Raw genomic sequence first — 24,465 nt, forward strand, 5'->3', positions numbered from 1 at the left:
GGTCCTTCTCAGGCCAGGGTCAGCTGAATGGGCCATCTCATCTTATTACGCTTGTGCCATGCAGTACAGCTAATATCAGTATCAGGTGAAAAGCTGAGAGAGAGGACAGGAGGAAGATTTGAGGTGACGGGCAAAAAGGAGCACGTGAAGGAGGGGAAGACAAAGTAGGATCTCACATGTATCAGGTTGTGGTCCTTGCTCGTGCGGTGATGATGGTCAAGAGTCCCCACTGGGGTATAAAGGTCTGGTATCATGGCAACAAATCCTTCTGCCACTGTGATGGTGAAAGTTAAAATTCTCCTCCCAAAAACATATTTAAGGGCACCCTAAACAGGCCATAGGTGGAATAATCTGTCCTCTTATTCTGTCCACCAATTAGTTGTAATTTCCAGCACACCAATTTTGGTTCCTTGATTTCCAATCCTTACTCCTCTTATTTATCAGTCCAAGTTTTGACAGTCCTTGAGTGGTATCAGTAGACCTTGTTTAAATTTATTTAATCTTTTTGTCTCCTCATCTTTTCTTAAACAATTTTGTGTAACAGATCATTGTGCCAATTCTTAATCCTTTACCAACTTTTCACCAGTTAAGTTTACAGTTAGGGTAAACTTTTAGGCCCAATTATCACAACTTGTCTTGGAGCTGGGGGCCATCAGACTGGCCTGCATAGTATTCCTGCCTGTTCTGTGGAACTTCACAATGCAAATCTTTATAGGCAACATGTCTGTGCTTCATTATATAAACAAGCAAGTTGATGCTCAATCATTCCCTCTTTGCCAAGAAGCCATCCAGCTCTGGATATAGTGTAATCAACACTGTGTAACTCTGCTGGCGGTACACCTTCCAGGTGTCAGCAACAACCTAGCAGACATACGGTGACCAGCCATGAGCAGTTACTGCAGAAATCCATCCTAACCTGTTATGCTGCTTGTGGGACTCCCATCATCTCCTCGTTTGCTACAGAGGACACCACCATGTATCTGAACTTCCAGAGGAGGCATGAGCTGGGCTCTCTACCAGATGTTTTTCTCCTTCAATTGGTTTCAAGGACTCCTATTTGCTTTCTCACTGATTCCCCTCTGATCACCAGGGTAATAGCCAAGATCATATGGGACAAGGTCTTGTCCATCATGATAGCCCCTGAGACCAATTTGGTTGTCAGACCTGTTATTGATGATCAGGTGGCCTCCCATAGACCTTTCACCTTGCCCAGACGTATCTCAGAACCAAGGTCAGATAGTGCACTCAGTCCTCCTGTCATTGCACCTAACAGCTTGGATGTTGGTTGGTTGAGCGCTGCTGACAGACTGCTAACAAGTTTAGGAGATTCTTATACAGAGCAGGAAGACTTCTCAAAGTGGAAAAGATTCTCTATATGGGTTACTTAAAATATTGACCCAGCAGAGGCCCCCATACTGAAGATCCTGGACTAACTGCTGCTCCTGAAACATGGAGTAAGCATTTAACTCCCTTAAGGCCACAATACCAGCATGTCACAGCTCTGGTGCAGTTATACTTGGTTTTCTCACACTGTCCCTCTTCTATACTAAGGGAAGAGCTTTTACAGCAAATTCTTCTTTATCCTAAAGAAGGAGAGATAGAAACCTATACTGGATCTGAGAAAATTGAACAGCCGATGTACAAGTTGAAGTTCAGGATGGTCATCCTTGTCTCAGTAATCCTCTCTCTAGAATCAGGGAACTGGTCCACCTCTCTTGACCTTCAAGATGCATTCTTCCACATATTGATAATTCCACAACACAGGAAGTACATAAGGTTCATGGTCAGAACCAACCATTACCAATATTTTGGTCTATTCTTTGGACTTCAACCACACCAAGGTTTTTCACCAAGGTACGGTATTTCAGAATACTTAAAAAAACAAACAAACAAACAAAAAAAAACCCACTATTATATACCGATAACTAGGCTATTGGTTGGTATGGGGGAGAGCTCATCATGTGTGAGTCCATCTGTATCATGCTCAGTTTGTTGAATTTCAGTCCCAGGTTTTGAAACATACAGAAATCCATCTTGAAGCTGGTTCAATAACTTATTGAAGCACTCCCAATCAGTCCATAGTTTATATTCCTCCAGATAAATTCAAGGTCTAAATACCACCATAAGGTTGTCTCTTACTTCTAGGACACATGGTCTCGTGTACCTTCATGATGCTGCATGCCAGACTATATTCAATGAATGCAAGGTTGGTTGACCAAACATCATTTGGATAGTTTAATAGTAGTAGTCTCTGTAGAAGAACACTGCAAATGCCTGCAGAACTTGCGTCTCCCCCTCTGTCTAGAACTATAGTGATAGGATGCTTCACTTTTGTGGGTGGGGAGCACACCTGGAGGATCTTTTGAGTACAAGACCTTTGCATAGGCACCAGCTTTCCCTGGCGCTGGTGGGTGTTTGCGCCCCACCGCCCCAACTCCACCGTTTCCCAGCCCCTACCCCGCCCCTATTCCAACCCCTTCCCCAAAGTCCCTGCCCCTATTAGATCCTTTCCCCAAATCTGTTAGGTATTGAAGAATTACCCAATATCTGTATGTTGTATTCGTTACTAATGTTTCTAAAATCTCAATCTTTCTATATAACAGAATTAAAATATCTATGAGTTCTGATTTTCTTCTAAGATGGAGATTATTTCATATTTAAGACTGCTCAATTTTTTTATCATGGTTTCAACTGACTAATTTTAAGTGACTAAATCAAGTTTAGATTCAGAGGAATTGGACTGCTTCTCAAGACTTTAAATGGATGAGAATATTGATTCCAAACAAAATTTAGGTATAATTGATTTTGCAGTACAAGATGTTGATCTGTTAGTTTTAGTCTCTAGCACAGTTATAGCAAGAAGAAATTTTGAATGGGGATTGTAGTGCAATCAGTTATTTTCTTGTACATTGTATTAGGCCTCAAGATACTGCAATGGATTATTTAAAAAAAAAAAAAAAAAAAAAAAAAACAAATGCCAAAAACCAACCAGCCTTGATGTTTTGCTTCTGCTTTAGAGGCAGCATAAGAACAAGAATGAGTACCATTGCCATCTTAAGTGAAAGAGGAAGGTAAAGAAACAACTTTAAAATAAGAATGTGGGCTGCAAAAAACTCTAAAAGGGAGGCTCCTGTGCCTCCAAGCAAATTAAGTTAACATATAACTCAAATCAAGAGAGGGACTCTATCCACTATTGTTGTATACAACCATTTAGTATGAAAAATAAAAATACAACCACCTTTAAAAGCCCATTTTTTGTAATAACGTTATTCAAGCAGAAAACAAAATATAAGCATATATAAACTATAAACAGGAAAAAGATGTCTCTGTGCTGAGTCTTATCCCACATCCATAATGATCACCATTTGGCCTGTGACATCCAGCCAGGTGACGGGCAGGTCAGAGGTGTAGTCAATTTTACGTTTTAAAACAAAATAATTGAAAAGCAGTCACTTTTCCGCCTATCTGTTTAAACCAGAGTGTTTTGTTTGGCTTGCAGCATTCAACAATGTTGTAACTGAAAATGCGGGAAATGCTAATCTAGGTGATTGTAGTGTTGCCATCTATGACAGGGCAAACATGACATCCTAAATTTGTGTCTTGTCAGGAGCGCATAAGGGAGGAAATTATTTTCAGCTATTTTATTTTAAAATTTAACTATTTTTAACCTAAGTTTGCAAATATATCCTTTTACTGATTTGGTACAGGCTACATATTTAAAATATTCTAGTTTACTTTTAAAATGAGTAACAAATACTATAGTTTTCCAAAAATAGTCCTACATGAACCTTACACAGGCTAACATTATTTCATGCTTTTATAGCTAATTTCTCTATTGTTTTAGTCCTCTTTCCCCTTCTTCCTGATGCACACTGAGCCTTCTCTTTAATATTATTCCATACTACTTCCAGGTTTGTTGCTTGATATTTTCTGTAAGTTCTGTTTCATTACATGTCTACTACCACCTCTTATTTGATCTCTCCCAGTACATGCCCTTTCACCTCTCAATGTTAAACTCAATCTGCCACTTACTTGTCCATCTCGCAAGTCTGTTCATATTCTCCTTCAGGTCTGTGCTTGCCTTGATTTTATTTACTATTTCTCCAATTTTGTTAGTAAATTTAGAATTCAGGTCTCTTGCTCCTATTTCAATTTAATTTATATAGATTCTAAACAAGGTTTGCCCCAGTGCCAAATCTCAAGGGACTTCGCTTGTTATTTTCCAAAATGACCTACTAGTATTTACTAGATAACTTTTGTACCATGATCTCTCACCAGCTTTTATTCAGTTGGTTATCTTAATATTCATTCCCAAATCATTGATAGTAAGTTTTTTATAGCAATTATCAAATTCATTACATTATAGCAAAAAGTCTTATACCCAGAATCTGCCTTTCTTGCTCTTTTTTTACCAGCCCATCAAAAGGACTCCTCGTGTCTGATATTAAATTGTTTCTGTATATTCACACTAATAACTATTTCTTAGCAATCTTTTATGAATCACTGTAAAAGGTTTCCTGGAACCATGGTCAGACTCGCTAGTCTTTTTCTCTGTTATATGATAGATATTTAAAAACTCCATGTAATATCAGCCTTCCTCCATTTGTTTAGTATTCTCCTAGTGTTGAGTGAAATTTCAAAGAAATCTGTCAAAGGTCACATTGGTTCCTTATTTTAGGCTACATCCACACTACAAATTGCATGGGGAGTTGTAGAATTTCCATCATTAGGGTTTTTTTAAGAACAAGTTAGACAAGTGCCTGTCAGGAATTGTCTAGTTATTGCTTAGCCTTTCCTTGAGTGCAGGGAACTGAACTAGATGATTTATTGAGGTCTCTTCCAGTCCTACACTTCTGTGATTGTACAAGCTAGGGGTATGATTTCCCTGCTCATATACAAATACTCATACTAGCTCTCTAGCTGGTTTCAGGTGGGTTTGCATTCAGCACAGTGCAGCCGTGCCTCCACTGCAGTGACACTGCTATTAAAATTCACACTACCTTGAGAATGTTCATTAGCTGGGGAATCACACACCTAACTTGTAGTATTGACATAGTCTAACTTACATAGTGCCTTGCAATGACTTCCAGCTGTTTCTGGTGACTCATTCAGGTTTGTTTTTATTTTCTGCATTCACGTATCGCTTTCTCTGAGACGTGGAATTGATATACGCTTACGTAGCCCTTTTAGTTACATTGCTTAGTCCAGTGCCCCTAAGCATAAGAGTGTATATTTCTTCTAAAAAATAATTACAGTTTACTGTAACTGTGGCTGCCGTTACTATATTTTCATTATCCACATAAATATTCAGTGCTTTTATTAATCCTACTAAAATGTTGGCTTCAGTTGCATCATGTGGTTAGGAGTTCCACATGTTTATATAAAACTTCATTTTCAGTTTTTAAATCAGTTGTTTTTTAATTTCGTTGGTTTGGGTGTTTCCATTCGCCCCCTCAAAGTAGAAAGATACAATTTACATTTTCTCTGCATCATTCTTAATATTTTTAATAAACCTTTTGTCGTGTTTATGACCATTCTACTGCGTAGGAGCCATTGTCGTGGACCAGGACCCCATTGTGCTAGATGCCGTACAAACATAGAACAAAAACTGTCCCTGCCTCAAACAGGTTGGACTCAAGTATAAAACCAAGAGACAACTTAACTAAACAGTATCTCTTTTCATGTTCTCTTCATATGGTAGTCTCTGTCCAGATGCCTAATATCTTTGTTACCAATCTCTTGATACCTTCTTGGTCTGCTGTTTTCAAATAGGGTGACCAGAACCAAATACATTATTCCATGTGATGACATACCATCGATATTTACATAATGGCATAATATTTTCAGTCGTCTTATGCTGTTTATTAGTGCTTTAGCTTTTGATTTTTTTCATTAATGTCATAGGTAAATATGTATTTCCTTTCTTAAAAGATTGATAACTTTAATGAGGTGCAGACAGGTTAATGAGTTGCCCAGTTCACAAGTGGGTCATGTCATTCAGGATTAGAACTCAATCACCGAATCATCTTTCCTCCCTGAATTAGGCCCTCATATTGTTTTCTTGTAAATACAATTTTGTTTGAAAATGTTTAAGATAAAAAATTCAGGAATTCCTAGTGAATTGTTTTCATTAGTTTTATTTCATTCAAGTTTTAGGATGCCATCTCAGACTGCAGTTGTCTTAAACATTAAAACATGATCCATAACAAGTAAAAACCTTAACACTTTATTTAAAATACAATAATATATATATAACTTTGTGTAAAAATGAACACCAGAAAACTATTAAAGAAATTAAAGTAATACTATTTATTCTTGTGAACTGAGAAGAGGAAAATACCAGTGCTAATATGGAAATTGTATTCTGGCAAACTGTTCTAGAGATGAATTCTTCTAATATTACTGACATGTTTAAATTCACCAAAAAATAAAATATTTTAAATCCATAAGTTATGGATTATTGTATGCCTATCTTAAGTATTAGGGTAACTTTGGTGTGAACATTTTAAAAATAAGTGTTGTTGTAAAGTGAATCTTTAAACAACAGTTTACTGACGCTCAAGCAAAGAAGCTGGTACAGTTTGTTTTTAGTTTTAAAATATTGCAACAGTGTTGGAAGAAAGATCTTAAGTATTGTAATGGATATTCTTATTTAAATGACCGTTTAATGTGTATCGTGCTTATTAAACTAGGAGGAATATTTTGAGTTAAGTTCTTAGTTTGGATATAAAAAAAATAGTGTAGTAACAATGAGAAAACTTAATCACTTTAGGAAAGTTATATCAAAGGATCTGATCATACCAGTGATTAAGAGCTGGTCTTCACTACAGGGAGATCTATCCTGCTGCAATCGATGCAGCAGGGGTCGATTTAGTGGGTCTAGTAAAGAACCACTAAATTGACCTCAGCGTGCTCTCAGGTCAACCCCGGTACTCCAGCTCCCTGAGAAGATTAAGGTAAGTCAATGGGAGAGCGTTTCCCATCAACGCAGCACAGTGAAGATTCTAGGGTAAGTTGACCTAAGCTATGTCAACTCTAGGTACGTTCTTCACATAGCTGGACTAGCGTAACTTAGGTCGATTTATCCTGGTAGTGAAGACAAACCCTGAGATAGATAAACTATTAGTTGCAGATTACAACATAAACACACATTGTGCACTGCAAAATACTGGAAAACTTTAACAATACTGTAGTTATAAACATTTCTGAATTTAATGAACATCTAGTAATACAAACATCAATAGGAGTAGACCAACATGATAGAGATAAAAGAAATAAATAAAAGGCTGGTTACAGTCAGAACTCCTGGTAAAGGAGTGATAAACTAAAGTCAAGATACACTAGAAAATAGTTTACTTTTGACTATATCAAATGTGAGACACTTCTGGTTCTTTCAGAACATATGTTAGGAATCAGGTAATAGAGAAGATGGTAAATGGAAGAGAGACACACAACTGGGATTACTTCGATAGTCCTATCCGCACGTACCAGTTATCTCACGGGGGGGGAGGACAAAGGAGATGGAGAAAATTAATAGCCATTGGACAAAAACTTGGGAGACTTAGTCATAGAAATGAAAAGTAAGTCTTTCTCAACAGTAATGTTCCATAGGAACACTTAAGGAGGGGAGATAAAATGTTTGATATACTAATTGATGGTGTTGGTGGCTGCGGATTAATAAAAATTAAAGCAAACTGGGACTGCGTGACAGTCAAGTTATCAAAAATTTGCATTATTTTTTTTCTGTGGAGTGTCTGACCCAGATCAGTGCTGAAATCAAGGAGTTGATCCTGCAGGAAGACAAGAATTTGACTTAGGGCAACGCATTGGCACAATTTGGATTGAAATGGAATAAGTGAAATTGGCTAAAAACTGCTTAAAATAAAACAATCCAAGGATTTTGAAAGAATGACCTCATAAGACAAGAATTAAAGGCAGAGTATTTTTAATTGCCTATTCCCAGATATCTTCCAGTATATATTTTTTCCTGTTGGGAAATATCTGTGGTTCAGAAACGAATCACACAGTAGTACCGGTTAATGTTCATTTTCAAGGCTCAAACTACTTTGTCCAGACATTCTCTTAGAGCTCAGTCCATGGAAATGAAGTTACCAGTGGTTCTGGGTCCCTAAATTCATGTTCAAGGTGACTCTCTAAAACTCTTTCTATGGAATGCAGGAAGTAGATTCTTTGGCTTACCAGTACTTTTTTTACACAAGTTAGACATTAGTTTGTAAAAGCTAGTTAGCATTATAAATTATCCACTTTTTTCTAAATTCTCAAAACCCAAACATAACATGAAACCTACTCAGTTAATTTTTTTAGGATTTTAGGCTAGCAGAATGGCTAAGTGGGTCTTCTCTAAGCTTTTCCTGAAACAACAATTTCCTTTTTTACTTTTGATAAGCTGTTCTGATTTTTATTGTGCATTTTGTTTAGCTGGTGATTTTCTTTTTCCTAGTCTGTCCTCAAATGTCTTTGAATCCATTTCAAAGACAATTTTCCTTGCTTAGGTGGCTAAGTCTCTCTGAGCTGCACAATATCATTTTGAAAAATTAAATCCTATGTGGCTTTGAAACGCTAAACATAGCTTTTGAAATACTAAATCCTGCTTGGCTGAGGGGGGAACTGGAAGTGTATTCATGTAGCCAGAAGCCTCTTTATTGAAGTAATGCAGAATGGATATTTGGGCCACATTACATTCTTTCACTTCTTACTAAACTTATCTCCTGCAAATGAGGTTTTCAACAAGCAAGTCCTTTTTGGCAGTTGTTTATTTATTTAAAAAAAAAAGCTCGTTTCTCTTCTAGTAGTACTATTATTTCCTCCCAAGGTATGGCTTGCCTGTTTTGATTCTTTTCCAGTGGAGAGGACATGCAAAGACCAATTACTAGTGATGGCATTTTTCATAGATCTCTTCCATATGGATCCAACATAGCAAAGGAGGAAATTAAGTCTGTTGTTTCAGTTTTCTGTGTAGGTACAGCCTAATCTCCATTTGGTACATAGTTAAACTTTTCTGTGCTTTTTACTATAGCAAGTATAAGGACACACATTTTTAATACTGAATGTTACATTTGTTCAATATAACCTTTCACGTGCACTTCTCTTACTCTTTTTTTATGTTTCCATGACTATTGGATGGGAGAGCACTGTATCAACTTACAGCACACTACCAAAATTTAAAAACTGAATTTCACATTCAGTTCTATGAATAAGGTTTAAGTCATCCCCAGGCAAAAACAATGAATTCCTTTTTGCCTTAGTTAACTCTGGGGCAGAGGGAAATACTATTTTAAGTGGTTAAGTGAATACCCTTTACCTGTTTGAGCATTTCCTATCAAACTCTTCACTCATTCATAAGTCATTTAAAACATGTGTGTGGAAAAAGTGGATGGAAATACTCACTAAATAAACAAAATAATCCTAGCTCAATTTGGTTAAAAGATTATAGCACATGAACAACCTTTGATCAATAAAATTGATCATAATGTTTTTGTGCTTTTAATAGCAACTTCAGAGAGCATTTCAGCTACATTATAATAATATATCTTTGTTTTAGATCATATGGGGAGTATTTTTCATCCTAGTGGCGCTGTTGTTCACCATTTCTCTCTTCCTGTCAAAGTAAGTATATTGCAATGTCCATTTTGTAAATCAGTTACACAGATCATGTACTGTATGCCTTTATCTAAGCTAAAATCCATTAATATGATCTATTAATCTTAAGAGTTGTCTGTTTTACTTTAGAAGTGTTCTGCAGTGGTGTACTTTTTTCTTGCCATATTCCTATAACTGACCATATTGCTATACTTTAACATTATACATCTAAACTAAATTTTGATAAAGCTGAAACAGATAAGTCAATAAAACATTGATTAAATAAATATTGGTCTGTTTATTTTTCTGCTTAACTATCCACTGATGCAGCAAAGAAATTAAGTATACATATAGACAAATGCAAATAAAGGGACTACTTATGTGGTACAAAATAAGCATGGGTTTATGTGCCTTCTGGATTAGGGAAACAGTGCTCAACACCTTGCGGGTTTTGAGCCCTCAATTTCCTTTCTGCGTATTGTTTAGGTCCTGGTCATTTGCATGCTTCGTGAAGCTTAAATTATTATAGTCAACTGTAAATCTAAGTAGTTCGATTTTTAAAAATTCTGTTACATCACCTGTCCCCAAGTCCAGTCCCCCTATGGTGTTTTGGGGTTTTTTAGGTTTAAACCTCACTTTCCCTATTAAAAAATATTTCCCTCTTACCTGTTTGTTTGTATGGTTATTTCATATAAACAGTAGAAACTAAGGGATACATTGTGCAAAGATACATGTGTGTAGTCTCATTGACTTAACGTGAATAACTTAACTTGCATGTTTGCAGGACCAGACCATAGCTGACAATACAGGGGGAGCTATGGCATTCACAAAGTAAAGAAACTTAAAGTTTTCTTTCAATTATAACTTTTTTAGTGTTTGTAATGGTTTCTAAAAAATCTTAAACATAAGAGTGATTTTTAATCTGATATCCCTTTAATTGAAATTCGAATAAAAAATGTTTTATGGAGAGGAAAAAAGCCATAATAATTAACCAGTTTTCCCTAATTATTACAGCTTGGACAAAGCTCTACATTCAGCTGGCATCAATTCTGGATTTATAATTTTAGGAACTAATCTGACCAATCCATTGAATATGCTTTTACCTGTTCTACAAACTGTAAGTAAAACAATAATTGGCAAATAGACTTATTTATTTATTTAATAAGCTTGCTAGTATGTGCTAAGATCTAGGAGACCATTGCAGATTAAAAGATCTTGTGAGTCTGCAAGTCAACTAATAGATAACTCAAAAATGCAAAACAAACTTCATTTTTGACATGCTTTGTTTTAATTTAATATTGGTAGTATACTGGTAAATCTGTGGCAATGAATATTATAATAGTAAGTCTTAATAAAATACTTCACTACAGCAATCTCTTAAATATTTGCTCAGAAGTTAAATGAATTTTTTGGTGAACTGTTAGTTTTGCAGATTAGCACATTGAAACACCAAGGCCCTCTTGCATTGTATATGTTGTTGAAACATGGAATTATTCCTCAAGTGATTGTCCAGACCGATTCCACGCTTTGGGCTTACGCCCCCGCACATGTGATCAGATTCTTTTTGAAATAGCAGTGTCCACTGGGGCTGTGCCTGCACCCTGTGAACACTTCTGACCATTGTAGCTGAAGATATGGAGCGGGTTAGCCTCAGCAGCCTCTCAGTTCCTTCTTACTGTCCATGCATGCAAGACAGAACCCTGCAGTCTGTCTCTTAATCGTGCAAGAAATAAGTTAGAGCTATTGTTGTTTAGAATTGAGACAAATATCAAATATCTGTTGGTTTGAAAAAAAAATTCTTGTGAAAAGAGGGCATTGATGGGGTTTCTAAGGCCCCTTCCTTCCCACCAATCTCTCTGTGCACAAGCCTAAAATAGCCAGAGGGAAATCTCCATGATTCAAGATCTGTAAGTAATAGGAAGGAAATGTGTTAGATTATCTTTTGTTTTAGCTTGTGACTTGTTCTGGCCAAAGGGTTCAAGTACCTTTATACCCACCCACCTCTGGACTCGCTAGTTGTCTCTGCGGCCAATGAAAAAGACAAGCAGGGGCACACCAGCTCAACTCCCAATAATAAAAAGGCCAAAAGACTGGACCTTTTGGGGAGAAAAATTTGTTCCACTGCCAGCCTGCAGTTCTGGGTGGCGAACCATCAGTCCTTCTTGTGCAGATACAATTTTAATTTGTGGGATGCCCTCCATAAGTTCAAGGAATCCCTCCCGCGGGGTCTGGCCCAAGAAATTGTCACCCTGGTAGAGGAAGGCACCACGGTATCTAGGTGTTCCATCCAAATAGCATGGGATGCAGCAGAATTAGCAGCTAGGGTAGTTGCGTTGGCGGTGGTTATGAGGCGCAGCTCCTAGCTTCACACTGCCAACCTTTCCCAAGAGATACAGACCTCGATCCAGAACCTCCCATTCAATGGGAACGGTTGCTTCTCCGAACAGACGGATGTGAAGCTGCATGGGTTGAAGGACTCTTGGGCCACCCTCTGCTCACTAGGCATGCATATGCCACAGTCTGCACGGAAGCAGTTCTGGCCACCCCCACCGCCAAGGGTATGGCAGTCTTGTTAGGGGTTTGCAAGGAGAGGGGATAAAGAAATGTTTTAGTTGTCACCGTCCTTCCTCCTCCTGCTCACCCCACAGCCCAGCCCGGCGAGGCATCCCGGGCTCCAGAAGCGCTCATTTTGAAGGTGCGCTCAAGAGCGATGCCCCAGTCAATTTCCTGGATCCACCTTGTTGTTTCCTCGACTGTCTTTGTCTCTACCGTTTGGCCTGGTTGCAAGTCACTTTGGACCGCTGCGTGCTAGACATAGTATCTCGGGGCTATACTCTGCAATTTTCGGCCACCTCCCCTCTTCCCCGTCCATCTTCAGGGATTCTTCTCATGTCAACGCCTCATTCAAGACATCGAGAACCTCCTGCGCCTGAAGGCGGTGAAGGAGGTCCCTCGGGACATGAAAGGCAAGGGGTTCTGTTCCCACTACTTCCTAATCCCGAAGGCAAAAGGGGGCCTCAGATGAGGAGTGCAGGCTACACACCCTGACGTCAGGAGGGCGCTGGCCTTCTACATTTACTGAACAGCTTTGTTCTATCTGTCAACACAGTTGTTCATTGTGGTGACAGACCGAATGAAAGGTCACCCAGTGTCTGCTCTGAGGATTTCATCCTGGCCTGCATCCACTACTCTTATGAGCTGGCAAACGTGCCTCCACCGGTGATCAGCACACTCGACTAGGGCACAAGCATCGTCAGTGGCCTTCCTGGCACAGGTACCAATCTAAGAGATCTGTAGGGCCACTACCTGGTCATCTGTCCGTACGTTTGCATCTCATTATGCGTTTACCCAGCAAGCTCGAGACGATGCTTGCTTTGGAAGAGCAGTGCTGCAAACTGCAAGATGGTGAACTCCAAGCCCGCCTCTATTGATACTGCTTGTGAGTCACCTAGAATGGAATCGACATGAACAAGCACTCGAAGAATAAAAAACGGTTACCCCCCTTTTTCGTAATTGTTCTTCAAGATGTGTTGCTAATGTCCATTCCATTACCTCCCCTCCTGCCCCTCTGCACACACGTAGAATGGAGTGGACATGAGCAACACATCTCGAACAACAATTATGAAAAAGGTGGGTAACCACTTTTTTCTGGGGATGGGTCAGCCAGGGGCAAGTCCTCCCCAGCTGGGACTAGCTGAGCCCAGCACAGGGTCATAGCCACCTGCCAGGGAGTCCTCAACCCCACCCTCCCGCTCCTGCCCTGCAGTGATTTACCTCTCCGCCGGCTGCTCTCGGCACCTGAAATGACACACCTGCACTACTGGGGAGTGGCGCATGACTGCTTTTGAGGCTTCCCTTTGCTTCCCCATCAGAAAGTCACTTTTCTGCAGGAGGAGGGAAGACCTGAATTCTGTGCACGCACAGTGGTACAGAATTTCCCCAGGAGTAATTGGCTGTAGATCTAACCAGACAGGACTCATCAGAGCGCTTTGTGCCTCGCCTGTGGAGGAAGACTTCACTTACTCAGCCTCCTCAGATGATCGCATCAGACCATCTTCACAAGAATCCAAACTGTCCCTTCCCTGGACAGACAGCGCAGGGAGAAATCCCTTACATGTGCTCATAAGTCAGTTGGATCAGTAAGAGATCTGCAGAGCTGGAATCCCCATATATGCCCTCTTTCCCATGGTCCTATTTGGGCCCCATGGTGGGGCAGTGGGGGACAATTCATGTTAGGAAACCAGGTGACTAGATCTCCAAGTCAAGATCTTTGTTACCAAAGCATTTGCTGCAGCCAGCTTCATCACAAGTTTCAACTCTATATCTACTAGTAGAGGAGGAACAAGGAGTTAGTGGAGATGATCCAACAACCAGTGGCCGTCTCCCTGGACAGAGCAACCAATCCTAGACCTACAGCCTCTTCAGACAGCAAAGTGTTTTTTGGGATGTAATGAAATTAGCAAATACTCTGGACGCTCTTCTGGAGATATTCCAAATAAAGCCGCATAAACTACTGGACATTTGCTCACCTCTCGGTCAGGTAGAATGGCCCTACCAATTTTATGAAGGGCTTCAGGGAGCAGTTAAGGCAATATGGCACATTTTGCATCTATTCCCTGCAACCCTAAACAAGCCAACAGTATATACCAGGTGCCAGCTAAGGGGTTTGATTATTTCTTCCAGCACCTCACCTGGATCTCTGGGCATCCAAGCCACAATTGAGAGGTCAAATAGCAGACTAAATTTACACTAAGAGGAAAGAAAGAAGTTGGATCTTTTTGGACAGAAAGTATACTCTGCAGCAAGCCTTCAATCCAGGGTTGCTAATTGTCCATCACATCTTTATGAAGTATGTTTTTTCGACTATGGGACAGTCTCTCCTCCCTGACAGACAAGCTCCCTAATGAATATTAAGAGGAGCTAAGCTTGACTGTGACTGAAGGTCAGCTTCCCATCAGAACAGCACTGCAGACAGTACTTGACACATCAGATATGGCAGCCAGGAACATGGCTCAATCTGCCTGGCATCCCCCATGAAGTCCAGGCAACCATAGAGGACTTGCCATTTCAAGGCATGGATGAGGCATTAATCTATCTCTAAAAGGTTCAAGAGCATACTTGTGTCCGCTGGAACTTTGTTCCAGCTCTGGAGCAGCAGCAACAAAGGCTGTCTCTACACTGCTTTCCAGTTTGAAGTAGGGGGTCTGAATAGCAGTGTGCACCCAAATGCTGCACTGTAACTCAACCATGTGGATTCTGTTAGGAATTTGAGTTTCTAGTTTTCATTAATGTCAACTTGTTTAAGGGAGAGTTCCAGTGGAGCAGTTTGACGAGCACTGTGATTCACAACCCCATAGTCCAAATTGTGCAGCAGTGTAAACAAGCCCAAAGACTTCAGTCTTAAATTGGATGCAGGCCTGAACAGCATTTTCAAGAAACCCTTCAGATCTGCTGAGAGAGCACCAGTGTTTCCATCAATAGCCCTCAATGACCTCTTCAACAGCCCACAACAGGGACAGGCAACCAGAAAACAGTTTGATGGGATCATCAGGAGCCTGGCTGGACCATCTGTGGACCCATCCACTTCTCAGCTTGGCAACTGCCTATTTTATTTTGGAGAGGTTGGACCGGGGTTACCTTAGAAGAATGGGTCTTTGAAACTGTGAGCAAGGGGTTGTAGTTTCAAGTTTTAGACTGTTCCAATGCCCCCCTCCCTCTTCAAGGACCCTTCTCATGAGACACTTCTACAGCAAGAAGTCAACTCCCTATTACAGCTGGAATCAATAGAGGAGGTACCTTAAGAATTGGAAGGGAAATGCTTCTATTCCCAATATTTGATCCCAAAGAAGAAAGGGGAATGGAGACCTGCAGCACCCCAGTGCCTTTGTTGGTTGCTTCATGATGCCTCCATCCTCCCCTCCTTGGATCTTATGGACTGGTTTGCAAGATGCCTATTTTCATATCTTACACTTCCAACACGCAAAGTTTGTGATTTGTGGGAGGGTCATCCCATTTCTAGTACAAAGTCCCACTGTTCTATCTGTCTACTGCCCAGAGGGTATTTACCAGTATTCTCACTGTGGTGGCAGCCCACATAAGGCTGCAGGAAATCCAGGTGTGTCCTTGCCTGGATGACTGGCTAATATTCCAGCTACCCCCCCACTTCACCCCCACAGTAGGTCAAGGACTCAGGATTTCTTTGTCTCCCTAAGACTCAAGTCAATAAGGACAAATCTATGCTGACCCAGCACACCATCAAATTCATAGGAACAGTATTGGATACCAGGTTGGCGAAGACAGACCTACCTCAACAGCGATTCTAGATAATGACAGACATGGCAGCTCCACACTCCACCGGTTATGCAAGTGAGAACCAGCCTGAAACTTAAATCATGCAGCATGCCAGATTTCACTTTCATACACTGAAAAGGTGATATAAGCTTATTTGTTCAACAGACATGGTATGGATGAGATGGTCTCCTTCCCCAGAGAAATCCTGTCACCATTAAACAGGTGGGTACCTGAGATGAGAGATGCTCAGGCATTCTGTTCACTGTATTAGTCCTGTGAAAAGCTCTGGTTACAAATGCCTCTCTTCAAAGTTGGGAAGCGTACCTAGATCACTTCAAGGTTCATGGGAAATTATCTGCTTCCAACACTACTTTTCACATCAGTGTCCTAAACCTCAGTTGTTTGACTGGCATGCAAAGCATACCCTCCTGTAGGGTCTCACTGTGCAAATGTTTACAGATAAATACCAGAGTGATTACATCAGTAGGCAAGGGGCGGCACGATCTTCCCCCTTCCCTTTTGCCACAAGAAGCTATATAGACTTAGGATGATATGATGCTGAATAATCTAATAGCTCTCCATCTTCTGGGTCTTTTGAACACTGTGGCTGACCAGCTCAACAGAGATTTCTCTGAGACTCATGAGGGGTCCCTCATGGCTTCAGTCCATCAAACAGTCTTCCACAGATGGGGTGTCTGTTGAATGATTTGTGTGCAATGTGCCACAACAACAAATGCTGGAGGTTCTCCTCCAGAGCAGGTGGGAGCTCAGGATTCCTCAGATGCTTTTCTCATCTCTCATTGTGTATGCTTTTCCATTGAGAGCCATGATCCCCCAGGGTCTCGAGAGAGCTCAGGAAAAAAGAGAATGTCAACTTGATAGCCTTTGCAGGACTGAACACTAGAACTGCCTGGCCTCCTCTGGGCTAAATTCTGAAGCCAATCACCTTGCCAATTCTACGTGATCTACTGCCTCAGAACAACAGCCAGGTCTTCCATCTAGATCTGGAATCCCTGCCCATGAGGATCTGGATGCTGGCTGGTTGACATCTACTATCAAATTGTTTCATGACTGTCCTAAACCCCTTTTTCCAGTGTAGGAAGCCTTACCCAAAAGACACCTACCAATGCAAATTGAAACAATTTTCTGTTCGATTTGGACAGCACTTTGGCATGCCGGAAATGATGATATCAAATATATTGGCATATTTGCCTTCGTTGAAACGGTCAGAACTATCCCTAAGCTTGAGTTAAGCTCATCTGTAGAGTCCTGCGTGGATACAAACATTTGTATCTGCATCCGATCTGTGGACAATTTTTGAAGATATCCACAGATTTGCTGGGCTCTAACAGATCCACGGGTCACTGTACAGCAGCAGTGATACAGGGCTGTGCCAAGTTCCCAATCCTCAACGGCCCCCCACTTCTCCCCAGAGACTTCCTGCTCTGCCCCCATCATACTTCCTTCCCCGCTCAAGGCAGAGAGGTTACAGTCGTGGGTCCTTGTAAGCAGCACCATCCTCCCAGTGTGGGGCTTGAACACCCCAACACAGCTGTGGCATGTCTAATGCATGCAGAACTGGCCATGACAGACAGTAGCAACAACTTACTCCTGGGCCACTGCGCAATGCAGAATTTTGCAGAAATTAACATTGTGCGCGCAGAATTTCCTTTCTCGCACAGAAATGGGCTGCAGTGTTGCTGACCACTACTAGAGATCACTGGACCCAGCAGAGTCCAGCTCACATATAGAAGATACCGCTGGGAGTACGGCGAAGCTAGAGGGTGCTGGCAGCTTCAGTTCCCAGCATTTCCTGGGGGAAGGAGAGGGTGGCTTGCAAGCCTAGGACCAAGCATCAGGCTGTTTCTCCCTCTGGATCCCTGGGCTGGGAGTGGAGAGGGGACAGGTGTCTGGGCTCTTGGGAGGAGCGACTGCAGGTATCTGAGCTGGGTGGGGGCCTGGGACTTGGCTCTGGGGAGAAGGGGGTATGGGTGTATTGGCTGGGATGGGCACCCGCAGCTGGGCTATGCGGGAGAGGGCTTACAGATGTCTGGCCCCCTGGCTGGGCTCTGGGGAGGGGAAGGGGGCAGAGAAACAAGAACTGGGTTGTCATAGGGGTTTCTTTAATTCTCTACTCCTGGGGGAATTTGTGTGTGTGTCTGGTCTGTATCGTTACAGACATACTTGAGGACCGGTATTTTGAAATAAATTACCAAAATAATTAAAACTGGTGTGATTATGTAGTGTGTTAACAAATAAAATTTGTTAAAATTTTAAAATATTGTGTACAGAATTTTTAATTTTTTGGCACAGAATGCCCCCAGGAGTAAACTACTCTCTTCACAGTGCCTGCCATTGCTACCTGCTAGTTTAAAGTGCAACCACACCTCTTTCAGAATGGAATTTGGCTCAATCACTTCTGGGAGATGTAGTTTACCTCCTCCATCTGAGCAAGCTGGGGACTACAACTCCCAGAATGCCCAGCAGGCTATTGCCACATATCTCAGCCCGCTGCTGCATGATTCAAAGAGCTGAGCTGGAGTCTGAGGGCTGGGTGACAGCTGCTTCATTCGGGTGAGTGTGTGCCTCAGAGCCCTGTGTGGATACAAAATTTGTGCACTTGAGCTGCATCCATGGATTTGCAGGGCTCTATTCATCTGGCTGCAACCTCAGCAGATCGTTCCCTGGTGCGGGGTCACACTATGGTCCATCACCCCACCATGACAAGATTCCTTAAAGGACTGATCCATGCCTTTCTGCCAGTCAAACAAATCCCTTCTCCTGGGGCTTTCAAGGTGTGGTACTTGCTGGCTTAATAGGGCTTCTCTTGAAGTCCATGACTACCTGCCTCTTTTATCCCCTTTCCATAAAGACAACCTTCCTAAAGCCCATAAGATTAGCCAGGAGAATAGGGGAAATTCAGGTCCTTGGGACAAGGACTTCCTATACTATCGTTCACAAGAACAAGGTCACCTTGAGGTTGCTTTCTAAGTTCCTGCCTAAGGTTGTTTCAGGCTTTCACGTTAACCAGTCTGTTCATCTACCAGTCTTTTTTTCTTAAGCTTCATTCTTCACTGATCAAAGCAAAACTTCATACCTGGATGTGGTTATAGCTCTGTCCTTCTTTCTTCTTTCTTTTTAACCTAGACAGAACTACATCAATCAGAACCCCACCAAGACTGTGTTGTATTTGCAGAACAAATGAGGACAACTGATACCCAGATATTGCAGAGGCTGTCTAAAGTGGGTTTCAGACTTTAAACATACCTGCTACATCTCAGGAAAAAAAAGATCCACCCAGACCATCAGGTCCCATTTCACTCAACTCAAGTGACCTCCACAGCTTCTTTGAATAATGTCGCTCTGCCTGAGATTTGTAGAGCAGTGACATGGAGTTCAGTCTGTAACTTCAACACTCACTGTGCTTTGCTGCAGGCCTCAAGATCAGATGCAAGCTTTGGTAAAGCAGTCCTTCAGTTGATATTTCAGTAGGAAAGCCTCTTACAAGCCACTAAGGACGGGATACTGCTCGCTAGTAACCAAGAGTGGAATCTGTATGGTTCACTCACTTGAAGGAGAGAACGGTTATTTACTGTAATTGTGATTCTTCAAAATGTGTTGTCCACACGTATTCCATGACCCAGCTTCCATCCCTGCTATTTCTAATCCCTGAAACTGGGATTTTTTTTATTTGTGAAGGGAAGAGAGGCATCTTGAGATAGCTTCATCCCTTTTACTCTCAGCTGTGGTAGCTGGAAAGGTCTCACAGGGACAAAGGCATCGCTCCAACAGACATTATTTCAAAATAATCTGATCTCACGCATAGGGCATGTGCACAGCAGAAGTGGAAAACACACCTCAAAGAACCATTGTATTGTAGGGTAAGTAACCATTCTCTTTGATGAAAAAACAAAAAACCCCACAATGTGTGGAAGTGTATATGTATAAAAATTTAGAGTAGACTCTAGTGTTTGTGTGTGTGTTACAGATATCTCAAAAAAAAAAAAAAAAAAAAAAATCCTTTACAAGTATTCAGTAGTAAACTGATTTATTGGTCTGATATATGGTATTCTTATTCTGGTAGCCTACCAAAAGGCAAGTTGTAATCGCCCACATAAAATTCAATGAAAAAAAATCTAACTATATGTATTGGTAAAAGCAAAGGGTTTTTAATCAGCACTGTTGCCTCACCATTCTCTTTCTCAGTTTCTGCAATGTGCTGGCAACTATAAAGCTCTTGTGTGAGGGAAGAAAAACAGTGCCCGAGAGTCAACATAGCATGTGACTTTTGAATAACTTGTGGCTGCTGAACTCAGTGGTGATGGGATGAAAAAGATTAGCCCACTTGGGGTGGTTGTGCCCTGGACTTCAACAGAGGCAAAGAAGATTGTCACTAGTGATTTGGGTTGCCTCTGTTCTGTATACCCAAACTAGGGCAACTTTAAAGGAAGCTAATTTCCAGAGTGTTAGGCATCAATCCACGCTCTGAAAACCAGGCCCAGAAGATTGTGGCTACCTAACCAAGGTGTATGTTGGGTTGGAGTACTTGAGGATCCATCCCCTCTAGAATGAAGATAAACATGCATCATACAAATACTTGTATGGAGTTATTTTACATTTTTAATAGTCACTTTTAGAGTCCATTATATTGTCTATTTTCTCCTTTTTTTTAAAAAAAGACATAGGACTAAACATTGTGGGCAGACTTCTGCGAAAATAGCACTTAAGTCACATAAGAGATCATAGTAATTAAGGCAATAGATAACCAGGATATAAACAAAGTGTTAACAGTAAGGAAAAAAGGAAAAGGACAAATTTTGGAAATACTAAAGTGACAGGATAAACTGTACCAAGAGGATGACTGGAGAAAGAACTAAATACTACATCAACATTAAGATGCTGGGGGCATGCCATGTTTTCCCTATGAATATTATTTATTAACTAGAATTAACCATCAGATCCCTACTAAATAATGCTCACAACAGTACTTTCTTTAAAAATGCTATGTAAGTGACATACGTTTTGTGTAGTTTTTTTAATAAAAGGTTTATATTAATTTTGACTTTACTCTAGGAATGATATATGAATGTTATATCTCTTATATTAACTCATTTGAAAGAGGCCTCTTGCGCTATTCTAACTCTGGACTTTGCTGTCAGTGGAACTAAATACTCTAGCCCAACTTTTGAAATTTGAATGAAGCAATATCTAATTCAAATTGAGGTGAAGTTTGGAAAAAAATTCACAAAGCTATTCAATCTCTTTTCTAAATTGAACTGTTAATTGTTTCAGCTCTATTTGTAATTAACTGTCTTAAGTTTTAAATCGGGCAGTTTTCCTTCCCTTACCACCTCAAACACTATTACAATGAGAAGTTCTGATATGTACAATATCCCATTGTGCTAAGAAACCTGTTTTTAAAATTAGATGATCAGCCACTCCTGTAATTTGATTGGTGTTGAGTATTTGTTATGTTACTGTTTTCATTTCTTTTTTCAGTTTTTATATATTAATATTCTTCTCTTTTAGGTTTTTCCACTGGATTATATCCTCATTACAACAATTATTATGTATTTTATCTTCACTTCAATGGCAGGGATTCGAAACATGGGTATATGGTTCTTTTGGATAAGGGTAAATATTACTTATTTACTAAAATGTAACATTTATAAATTACTATATAAAAATATTTAAAATGTATGTAACAGATACAAAAGGACTTTGCAGAATTTTCTCTCTACCATGTTCTAAAAGCTAAAATGGTGTGAAGCAAGTATTCTTTTTAAACAATATTACAATCAATTGTTTTAGCAAGAGTTTTAAGGGCGTCTACCATGTTTTGAAAAGCTAGATTGTATTTTGGCCTCGTGGCCTAGTTAAAGGAAGGCAAGCGGTTTCAACTCGAGACAAAATTGCAGGTATTAAGCCAGCAGAGTCTGAGAGCTTTATGGAAGCAGCACGTTCAATGTATTGCCACCCTTAAGTGTTCAAATATCCTGATTTATGTGTGAGGTGGAGTGTAGGGGTGTGGAAGACTGAATGTGTGTGGGTTTTTTGGTTTCTGGTTTTTGAGCCTTGAAGGTGGAAGTCACCTGCCCACAAAGTGTGAGCACATTTCAGGGTCAAAATTCAACCTTTAAATGTGCCTGCAACAATTGGTTGCTTAGAAGAAGACTCCCCTTACCCTTTCCTAACGTTGAGAGTGGAGGAGCTACCAGTCTATTCTCCTTCTCCCTTACCATTATCCTATCTGTTTTCCCTCCCCACATTGTCACTTGTCCACTCGGTCTCCTCCCCCATGGTCTCTTGTCTCCAGTCCCAGATCTTCTCCTGAACTCCACATTCTCCCGTCTCCTCAGTTTCCTGTCCAAGTCGCTAACCTTGAAGTCCAGGGAGTCGCCATCTTTACTAAGGGCAGTCCCATTGCCACATGCAGCGCCTGTAGGCAACCTTCTTGAATGAGGATAGTTTGGCATCAGCCCCACTGAAAATAAAATGAGGTGGTGACAGTCATTTGGAATAAGGAAAACTGCCAATTTTGAAGTTAGAGATCTTAGATCATAGGATATTTTGTAAAATATTGTTGATAGGGTTTGATCATTTGTCATCAGTGATCTCCAGAGGTCGAGCATGATCTTTCACAGCTTTTATTTTTCTTGGGTCCTTTGGTGAATGAGTTCCATCCTTGAGCCACAGGCTCGTTGGCAGACATTGCAAATGGTGTTGGAAGACAGTCGGCCCGCGATTGGTGCGTGACAGTTGTCTTTCCTTACTTTTCTGATGTTTTTCTGTGACCAGGTCAAGGCGATTTTCCTCAAAAGTGGACGTTTCCTCTCTGACAAGTCTTGGCCAGCTACCCCTATCCTGGGCTGCTGTCTCCCAGTGTGTGGTGTCGATGCCATATCTCTTGATGTTTATCTTGAGGATGTCTTTTAAATGTTCCTTTTGGCCTCCCCGTTTCCTTCCTTCCTTTGGTGAGTTGGGCATACAGCAGTTGTTTTGGTAAGCGTTCATCAGGCATGCGCACACAGTGCCCACTCCACCTCAGCTGATCCTGGATAATCAGGGGATCAACATTGAAGATGTTGGCCTCTGTGAGGACACTGACATTGGTTTGACGATCCTCCCACTTTACATTGAGGATCTTCCGAAGAAAGTACTCGTGCTGGCGTTCCAGGTTTCTCATATATTTTCAATAGGTCACCCAAGTCTCTCAGCCATAGAGGAGAGTTGGGATTACCATCATTTTATAAATTTAGAGTCTAATATCTGTTCCGATGTTGTGATTGTTGAACACCCGGCAAGACAGTTGGCCAAAGGCAAGGCTGGCACATTGAATTCTGTGCTGAATCTCGACATCTGTCTGTCCTCTGCAAGAGATGGCTGCCAAGATAGGCAAAGTATTCTACATTTTCCAGTTCTTCTTTGTCGATGTAGATCTTCCTTGCTGGGTCTGATGATTGACCAGGGACTGGCTGGTGGAGAACTTTTGTTTTGCCGATGTTCAGAGTAGCCCTAGGCTTTTGTAAACTTCATAGAAGCAATTAAGGGGTGTTTGCTGCCATCAGGACTGATTTGATAACAGTAACATTGAGATTACAGCCCTTTTGGAACAGAAGAGAAAAGCTTTCTGCGACTGGCAAAACCAACCACTATCCAGTCAGAAGCAGAGCTCTTTCCATCAGCTCAAAGCTGAAGTTCAAAGGAGGATCTGAGAAATCAAAAACAAATGGTGGGAGGACATAGCAAAAGAAATCCAAACATTCAATGACTGACATGATATGCAGAGGTTTTTTTGAGAGACTAAGACCCTGTATGGACCAAGCTCATGTGGCCTCTCACCTCTGAGATCTGAAGATGGTAGTACTCTTCTTAAAGATAACAAAGCCATCAAAGTTCTCTGGAAGGAACACTACCAAAAGCTTCTAAATCAAGAATCAACTGTGACTCACACCATCAACTCCATCTCTCGGCACCCAATCTGGGAATCTCTTACCAACCCATCAACACCTGAGGAGGTCTACAAAGCAGTTAAACAATTGAAGAACAATAAAGCACCAGGTCCTGATGGCATACCAGTTGAAGTACTGAAAGTTGGGGGAGAAGCACTGGCTAACAAGCTTCACTTGCTGCTCCTCAAAATCTGGCGTATCAAAGAAATCCTTGCTGTCTTATATAATGCTAACATCATCCCCATTTTCAAAAAAGAAGACGAGGCCAGTTATGACAACTATCGAGGCATTGTCCTCCTCCTCCTCCATCATTGGGAAGATTCTTGCTAGAATCTGACTGAATCGCCTGCTCCCTCTTGCAGAGGAAGTACTTCCAGAGTCCCAGTGTGGCTTCAGACTATCACGAGGCACAAGCAACATGATTTTCGCAGCTAGGCAGATCCAGGAAAAGTGTCAAGAACAATACCAGTAGCTGTATATTGCCTTTATCAATATGACCAAAGCCTTTGACTCTGTCAACTGTGAGGCTCTGTTGAAAATCATGTCAAATTTGGCTGCCCAAGCAAATTTATCACTGTTCTAAGACTCCTCTATGACCAGATGACTGCCTCCATCCTGCGCA

At 41.0% G+C, this 24,465-nt stretch overlaps 1 protein-coding gene across 3 annotated transcripts in view; it reads left to right on the plus strand.

Moving 5' to 3' along the window:
* Window positions 1-24,465, plus strand: part of LMBRD1 (LMBR1 domain containing 1) — a 229,338-nt gene that overhangs the window by 150,276 nt on the left and 54,597 nt on the right. For all 3 annotated transcript variants that reach the window (XM_034766228.1, XM_034766230.1, XM_034766229.1), the window contains exons 10-12: window positions 9,563-9,627; window positions 10,615-10,717; window positions 21,421-21,525. In XM_034766228.1, the coding sequence (XP_034622119.1) occupies window positions 9,563-9,627; window positions 10,615-10,717; window positions 21,421-21,525 (273 nt within the window). The remainder of the gene's footprint in view (window positions 1-9,562; window positions 9,628-10,614; window positions 10,718-21,420; window positions 21,526-24,465) is intronic.

Source organism: Trachemys scripta, chromosome 3 (assembly GCF_013100865.1).
Source record: "Trachemys scripta elegans isolate TJP31775 chromosome 3, CAS_Tse_1.0, whole genome shotgun sequence".
Lineage (NCBI taxonomy): Eukaryota > Metazoa > Chordata > Testudines > Emydidae > Trachemys > Trachemys scripta.